Raw genomic sequence first — 8205 nt, 5'->3', positions numbered from 1 at the left:
GGAAGGAGACAAAGAGCTGTCACCGGCCGCACAGCCATGTTCCGCGGCTGTGCTCCTGAAGGCCTCGCCGCCCTCGTTTGCTTTCTCCAGCCGAGGCCGGTAGCAGATGGTGGGAGAAACGAGGCAACAGAAGGAGCCTTGGAAAACTGGATTTTGGGAACTGGTAGTTCAAGACTGCGCCTAGACCGGTCTATTTACCAGCAGTTGCTGGACCTCCTGATTTAAACATCTCTACAGTTCAGAGTTTCTCCTCCGCAGTACCCTGTGGCACCAAGTTTCAGAATTCTATTACGCTGCCTCTGTTGAGGGGATGAAAATTGACGTAGTTAATATTAATTCTGAACCTTATACCCAGAAACAAGGACTAGCATGTGCCATAAAGGATTTTTAATCATCTAGCAACCACTCCAGTAGAGCAGTCATAACAGCAAACTAGGGTGCAATGTCGTTGGCCCTTTATTCAGTTGCCCGCTCACAGTGTTGTGCGTAGGTTGTAGATATATTCATAAAGGCTAATCGTATGCATTTTTTTAAAAAAAAAAACTTTAGCAGCCTTTGATGATGCAGTGGAAGAACGTGTGATCAATGAAGAGTATAAAATATGGAAAAAGAATACTCCCTTCTTATATGATTTGGTAATGACCCATGCTCTGGAATGGCCCAGCTTGACCGCTCAGTGGCTTCCTGATGTAACGAGGTAAACGGATCCTTTTGCTTTTTTTCTTAAGGCAGAATAAATAGGAAATCTAGGATCGCTTTTTGTAAGCAAGACAGTGTGTGATTCCTTTCTCTTAAGCACTTTTTGTACCTTTGCCTTGCCAACAGCAAGTTGAGGACTATGAACAATAGAGAGATAGTCAGTACAGGCATTTTTAATTTGGGAGGGTGTCTTATATTACTGAGAAGATATATTCACACATTTGACTTCCATGTTTTTCTACCTCCAGCTTCACCCTCCCCTTTAATAAACAAATGTCTACTCAAAAACGGAACTAGATGTAATTTCTGTATAACCACCATTTTGTCCTAAGCTTCCATAACAATGTTCTGCTTGCAGTGACTATTCATGCCCCTCAGAGTTATACTCGGGAGGAGCTGATAAGGTCTCTTAAAGGGAGGCAGGGGAATGGTGATCCGTCAGAGTGTTGTGCTGCAAGAATTTTGAGTTGAGATCTTGAGTTATGATAAGTGATTTCCTCTGGAGGAAGCGAGTTTGGTGTTGGAGCAGGAAAGCAACAATAACTTTAAAGAGTGCACTTAGTGTTAAAAGCCGTCATCAAAAAATGTTTTAATCAGATCAGTATTTGTTTAAAACCCTTTTTTTTTAAAACCCTTTTTTTTTTTTTTTTTTTTCCTCATGTAACTCTCTTCCCTTGCAGACCTGAAGGCAAAGATTTCAGTATTCACCGGTTAGTCCTGGGGACCCATACTTCAGATGAACAAAACCATCTTGTGATAGCTAGTGTGCAGTTGCCTAACGACGATGCACAGTTTGATGCTTCGCACTATGATAGCGAGAAAGGAGGTAAGGGACCAAAGATGTGGATGGGGAGGGGTTTTAACCATTTTTTTCCTTCCCTTCTCAATAGAATATTTGTCTTTCCTTGAAGTTCAGGCAGCAAAGTTCAGATACGACTTCTAAACTAATCAATTTATTTCTGAGTGCTACCCTTACTAAATAGACAAATACTATATTTTTTGAATGTACGTAATGTTTTAATAATACAATGATGGAACAAAGGTGGCAGCCTTGTTGCAAAAGTATGTGTATGTGTAAAAATCTCACTCCTCCCTATTTCTCATCAGGAATTGACATTGAATGTCATGGATTAATGTTTATTAGTATTTTTATTGCCACTTTTGCATTCCATAAACTCTTCCAGTGAGAAAGTCACTCATGTAAAAAACAATATTTTCTTTCAGAGGAGTGTAACATTTCAAATATTCTTCTCTTGTCTGAATTCTGCTGCCTGATAGTTGTGCCAGCCTCTCTTGGATAAAAAGATGGTTGTGTTTTGTTCCCTATATCAGACTTGAATTTGATGCTTTCTGTAATCTTAGTTGGCTGCCAGCATTGCTACAAGTTAGACATTTCTCGTTTTGACTTGGTTGAATCAGTCTTTCTACCTGGTGAAAGTCCTTAATGATCCAATGTTTGCTCTTCTTTTCACTGGAAGCCTGGATTGTGCAATTAGTATTTTGATCTTTGGGCTTCTTAGAGTCATTCATGAACACAATGTTGTCTAATAAAGATTTTGTTTATATTCTATTTTAGTATTTCTCAAAAATACACTATTCTTATTTTAAACCAAAGCAAACAAACCCCCTCCTCTTTTTGCCAGAATGGTGCTGTGCAATTTTGTGAAATACTAGGTTGCTGTGCCTTTACTTACAAAGATAGGTGGCTTTAGCAATTTATATCACAGTGCCTTATCTTAAATGTGGTGCAGCAATTTGTTTTTAACCAGAACTTTGCCTATTCTGCAATGCTGATTTTTGTTATATTTGAAAGTGCAGTTACAGCACATCTGTTGCAAATGTACGACACATCATTACAGATAAGAGTTTTAGATATAAATTTGGGGCTTGTGTTGTTAAATTCAAAATATTAAAATTTTGGGGGAAGAAGTGGTCTTTAACTTAGCCTGATATTTTGATGTTACAAATACAGATGTTTAAAACAACATACCGTTTGAAAACGGGATTGTTTGTTACAGTTGTTCTTGTGACTAGCTTTCAAAATACGCGCTTGATAGTATCAGTAATTGAGTCTGGATCTTTGTGTCTTGATCTGAAACTGGCTTGTTATTTAAAACTATAAATTCTTATTTCCAGAGTTTGGAGGCTTTGGGTCAGTTAGTGGAAAAATTGAAATTGAAATCAAGATAAATCACGAGGGAGAAGTGAACAGAGCACGTTACATGCCACAGAACCCATGTATAATCGCTACGAAGACTCCATCCAGTGATGTCCTTGTCTTTGATTACACCAAACACCCTTCTAAACCAGGTATCCGCTTCTTTGTTACGTCTGTGCTTCAGAGATCAGCCAGCCCTTCCTTGAGAAAAGGCTGATGTAGTGAAAAAGAGGTTTAAAAAGTTTTGTGGATTGCGTATCACTTGTGATTTTAGGGGAAAGCAGGTATTTAGTGTAAAAGGTTATTTTAAATTAAGCTTAAACATATGTGTCCATAGAAAGGTAGGCTTTTTTTCCTTTTGCTGTTTTACTGCGTTTTTTGTCATGTGACTGTATGTGTTGGTATTTGGGGTGGTGGGAGGTGGCTTTTTGGAAACAGCATGATTTGCTGGGTAGCTGGGCTGTTGTTCTGGTATCCTGTAAGGATATTAACAGTCATTTACTGATGAACTTGTTAGGATTGTATAGAGTAACTAGTTCTGCCACTTGTGGGGAGAATCAGAAGCGTCTTTCTCTCTTTCAAAGTTCAGCTGGAGATGATGAGAGAAAGAAAAATACCACAGGTACTGTAGCACTAATTTAGAATGGACCACTGCTAGATTATCCAGCCAAAAAAAAAAAAAAAAAAAAAAAAAAAGCGGCTTGGAAAAATCCGCAATGCGCTTTTATTAAGCTAAGAAGACAAACTGCTCTGTATTGTCTCTGCGTTCTGTTTTAATGAGGTGATTTTTCAGTTGGGGAAAATGCTCAAAAAGATAAGAGAGGGATCCTGTTGAAAATGTCAAAGCAGAGTTTAGGAAGGCACAGTAAAACTTAATGCCAGGTATTGCAGGATGTGCTGGAAATGACAGTAGGCACTGGAATTCTTACACTGTCTCTTTACAGACCCTTCTGGAGAGTGTAACCCTGATCTGCGTCTTCGTGGTCACCAGAAGGAAGGTTATGGGCTGTCATGGAACCCAAACCTGAGTGGGCATTTGCTTAGTGCTTCTGATGATCATGTGAGTACTTTAAATATAGCTGGGCTAGAATCTGCACTTTGTGTCCCTTGGCAAAGGTCAAAAATGTTTTGGTTTTGAGGGGGAGGAGGAGGTAGGGGAGCTAAAGAGAATGTCTGTCTAAAGATGCAATTTTTAAAAAAATTTATTTTTTTAAAGACCATTTGCTTGTGGGATATTAGTGCTGTTCCAAAAGAAGGCAAAGTGGTGGATGCAAAGACCATCTTCACAGGGCATACAGCAGTAGTGGAAGATGTATCTTGGCACCTGCTCCATGAATCTCTTTTTGGATCTGTTGCTGATGATCAGAAGCTCATGATGTAAGTGGGGTAATATCTTCAGAAACCGTGTGCTTCTGTCCCTCTCGCTTTCCCGTCTGCTCGTTAGTCCCTCAGTAAAATGGGATATAAAGCCTTGTTTCAATTCCATGTTTTCCCCTTACAGCTGGGATACTCGGTCGAACAACACCTCCAAACCTAGTCATTCGGTGGATGCTCACACAGCTGAAGTCAACTGCCTCTCTTTCAATCCCTATAGTGAGTTTATCCTGGCTACAGGATCAGCTGATAAGGTATCTCTACCTTCAACTTGTTCATGTACTTGTTTAGTTTCTGGTGTGTAAATGTGGATGTAAAAATGCTTTTATGTTGTTTTCCTAGACTGTTGCTCTATGGGACTTGAGGAACCTAAAACTGAAGTTGCACTCCTTTGAATCACATAAAGATGAAATATTTCAGGTATAGCAAAATGTATTTATCTCTTACGCACATTGACTTAGTTCTACTTAGCTGTCTGGAAAAAATGAAGAACATTCTTTGCCACTCTATGTTTTTATTCAATGTACTTGCACGTAAAAACTCATACGTTCTTTTCTCTCATCTGCTTATAATTTTCTGGCTTATTGTTGTGGAACTGTATAGGGGCAGAGCTCCAGTACAGATAAGGGTGTCCAGAAAGCAAAGGGCAGAACGTAACAAGGAAAAGGAAATGGTCGAGAGCTTTAACCACAACAGAAGGGTGAAATGCTAGCAGTGCAGAGTAAATGTAAATTATTCATGGCAGCAGATTGAAGCGGGGAGGCACAATGAAATGGCTGCAGTGTTTTCATCTTCTCAGCTTGGTCCTGTCGGAAGGCCTTAGCTGGCACCCGTTAAAGGGGATTGCCGGAACATCCTGTGACATCAAACAATTGCTAGTTTTTCTTGCGTAAATATAGAATGTTAACATCACTGGTAGCATGTGCTTAGCAGATACAGTACTTCCATCTCCAACTCAGGCCTTAGTCGGAAGAAAAACGTATAGATTTTTTTCATAGAAGGTTTACTAGTTAAGACTGTAGTTACCACTAAATAAAATTACACGTGGAATCTTGAAATGCCAGGTTTGTGTGCAGAATTATGTATTAGAATCATAGAATCATTAAGGTTGGAAAAGACCTCCAAGCTGATGAAGTCCAACCGTCAACCCAACACCACCATGGCTACTAAACCATGTCCCAAAGTGCCACGCCTACATGTTTTTTGAAGACATTCCAGGGATGGTGACTCCACCACCTCTCTGGGCAGCCTGTTCCAATGCTTGACCGCTCTTTCAGTAAATAAATTTTTCCTAATATCCAATCGAAACCTCCCCTGACACAACTTGAGGCCACTTCCTCTCATCTTACCACCTGTTAGTTGGGAGAAGAGCCTGACCCCCCCCTCCCAGCTCCCCGCTCCTGTCAGGCAGTTGTAAGGTGTGATAAGGTCTCCCCTCAGCCTCCTCTTCTCCAGGCTGAACACCCCCGGCTCCCCCAGCCGTTCCTCGTAAGACTTGTTCTTTTCTAATCCTGTGTTCCTACTAAGTGCTATGTTTTGGAGAGATTTATCTCCAGCAGAAGTGGTAAATGTAAGCTTTTGGGCAGTTAAACTTAATTACAGTGATTTTCTTTTCACATGTAAACCGTACCCACTACTTAAGGAATCCATAGTTTATATTTGTGCAATCCCTGTTAAGGCAAGGAGCAGCTGATATCCTTGAGAGCTGTTTGCACTTCATAGCACGTGGTCTGTGTTAGAGGAAAGGTTACATGTGGTACCTTTAGTGCTCGAATGCCTTGTTAGCGTATGAATGTTCACAAACCTACCTCCTGTGTTAGAAAGTTATTATTGGGCATATTCATACTTCAAGTTAATACCAATTTGAATTCTCATAGAGCTTTCATGATACTGAGTGCAGTGGTGTTTGTTGTGAATGTCTGTCACGTTACAGCTTCTTAAAACTAACTTCCATTCTAAATTCCTCCTCGTCTGTAGGTTCAGTGGTCTCCCCATAATGAAACCATATTGGCCTCCAGTGGCACTGACCGCAGGCTAAATGTTTGGGACTTGAGGTAAATTCCAAATTACTCACGTTGTCCTGACAAAATGTTATTGATTAATTGTATCTCACTTCAAAAACCAAACCAACCAACCCCCACCTTTTCGTTTTTTCTCCCTTTATTTTTTTACAGTAAAATTGGAGAGGAGCAATCCCCTGAAGATGCTGAGGACGGTCCCCCAGAGCTGTTGGTAAGTCTTTTGAATCTCATTGATTGTTTTGAGCTATTATTCATCTCTCTGGTGTAGATTTGAAAACGTTCCCCTTTTTGTTTCCCCAATACTAGTTTATCCATGGTGGTCATACTGCGAAGATATCCGATTTCTCCTGGAATCCCAATGAGCCCTGGGTAATTTGTTCTGTATCAGAAGATAATATCATGCAAGTCTGGCAAATGGTAAGTTGTTTGGGAAGGTGCAGGAAGTGGCAGATGAGAGCTGGTGCTGAACTGCCTGGACTTTAGCATTCCTGGGTTTATTTACAGCTCTCGGCATGACTTGCTTTGTAGCACTGCCTAAATCTCAAAGGGGCAGTGAAATCCACTGTAGGTTTGGTCAAAATAATGGTTTACAAATATTCAGAAGCCATTTTGTGTTTCTCGTGATTTTAAAAAAAAAAAGGCTGGTGTAGAAGCAAATTTTTCCCTTCAATGTTTGAATGAAAACAGTGTGTGTGAGAACCAACGATGAAATTGAGGTTGCCGTTAGTTATTGTCTTAAAGAATGAAATCATTGCAAATTATCTAAATGTCCCGAAGATGAAGAAGGGTGGTGGTGAATAGGAAAAGTTTGCTGACCCTAAATTACCAACTGTTGAAGGTTTTGGAAAACAGTCTTGTATTGTTTGAATAACCTTTGACGGGGCCATACTCCTAAGGTTTTTTTTTTTCTTTATCTATAAATTGGTTCACAGGGGCTTTGTTCTTAGCAGCCTTCCATATAGTTCTTTCGGAAGACACTGCTGCTAAGTAGAGGATCTGCTAAATGTATACCCGATAGTCTGTTAATTGAAGTCTTGTGGTGGTCTCTGCTTTAAGTAGGCAGATTTCTGTAAGCTACAGTAACTTACAGGGTACTTACGAAGTGTTTTGGAGATGTGGCAGTTATGAGAAAGGTCGTTTGTGTTGCTGCTTTAATGTTAAATGGCCTTGAGGGATCAGGGGTGGGTAGTGCATATCTGCAGATGAAAAACTGCCAGGGCTTTTTGTTCTAGCAGATGGAATCCTGTTCAGTGTGGTGGTTAAACGCTTCTTCAGTTCCTCCATCTCTGTCTTGCAGGCGGAGAACATATATAATGATGAAGACCCTGAAGGAAGCGTGGATCCAGAAGGTCAAGGATCCTAGATGACAACCTTTTCCTGTTTTTAGTCTTTTTTTTCCTTCTCTTCCCTCTCAACCCTGATATTGACTTAACACTGGTTTTGAGACACACGTAGACTTTGTGTTCAGCCATCCTTCTGTAGATACCACCACCAGGCTTTTTAACCCAGACAGTGAGTATTCCCTAAGACAAGGGCTTAGCCCAACTCAGCTGGTACCGTGCTGTAGCTCCTTGGGTCAGACTTCCTACAGCAACCTCTTGCGTGTAGGGCTGGCTCTCCCGTTTTAGCTGCCTTCATCACATGGAGCAAACTTGGTTTTGTTGTTTCTTTTCTTCTTCTGTCTTTAGCTTGCTACAGCTGTGGGCTTTTTGCCTAATTTAAGTAAAAGTTAAATCGGCAGAGCTGCCGGAGTATGCTTGAGCCAGTGGAGACAATACAAGTGTTAATCCACTGGCAGTTCACAAATGGAGTGTGGAAGGTCTTGTCCTCTTCCGTACAACTCAGAAGTCTTGGGATTCCTTTAGTTAATCTGTACCGTGTGGATTTTTCTGCCTCTGCAGATACAAAACCAGACTTGCAGATTCTGACTTGAACTGAAATTAAATTTCTTTC

The 8205-nt window shown here is 40.5% G+C and overlaps 1 protein-coding gene across 1 annotated transcript in view; it reads left to right on the top strand.

Moving 5' to 3' along the window:
- The first annotated feature begins 15 nt into the window (after positions 1-15).
- The window catches only part of RBBP4 (RB binding protein 4, chromatin remodeling factor), an 8704-nt gene continuing 514 nt past the window's right edge, over positions 16-8205 (top strand). Inside the window, exons 1-11 of the mRNA XM_009648520.2 lie at positions 16-697; positions 1380-1525; positions 2836-3009; positions 3802-3917; positions 4074-4234; positions 4359-4485; positions 4574-4651; positions 6209-6285; positions 6406-6463; positions 6559-6669; positions 7550-8205. The exon at positions 7550-8205 is cut by the window's right edge and continues 514 nt beyond it. Coding sequence (XP_009646815.1) covers positions 639-697; positions 1380-1525; positions 2836-3009; positions 3802-3917; positions 4074-4234; positions 4359-4485; positions 4574-4651; positions 6209-6285; positions 6406-6463; positions 6559-6669; positions 7550-7615 — 1173 coding nt within the window. The 5' untranslated portion in view covers positions 16-638 and the 3' untranslated portion in view covers positions 7616-8205. The remainder of the gene's footprint in view (positions 698-1379; positions 1526-2835; positions 3010-3801; positions 3918-4073; positions 4235-4358; positions 4486-4573; positions 4652-6208; positions 6286-6405; positions 6464-6558; positions 6670-7549) is intronic.

The sequence above is a fragment of the Egretta garzetta genome, unplaced genomic scaffold (assembly GCF_000687185.1).
Source record: "Egretta garzetta isolate BGI_Z169 unplaced genomic scaffold, ASM68718v1 scaffold101, whole genome shotgun sequence".
In the NCBI taxonomy this organism is placed as follows: Eukaryota; Metazoa; Chordata; class Aves; order Pelecaniformes; family Ardeidae; genus Egretta; species Egretta garzetta.
The sequence above is the reverse complement of the archived record's forward strand: the minus strand, read 5'-3'. Positions and strand labels throughout refer to the sequence as shown.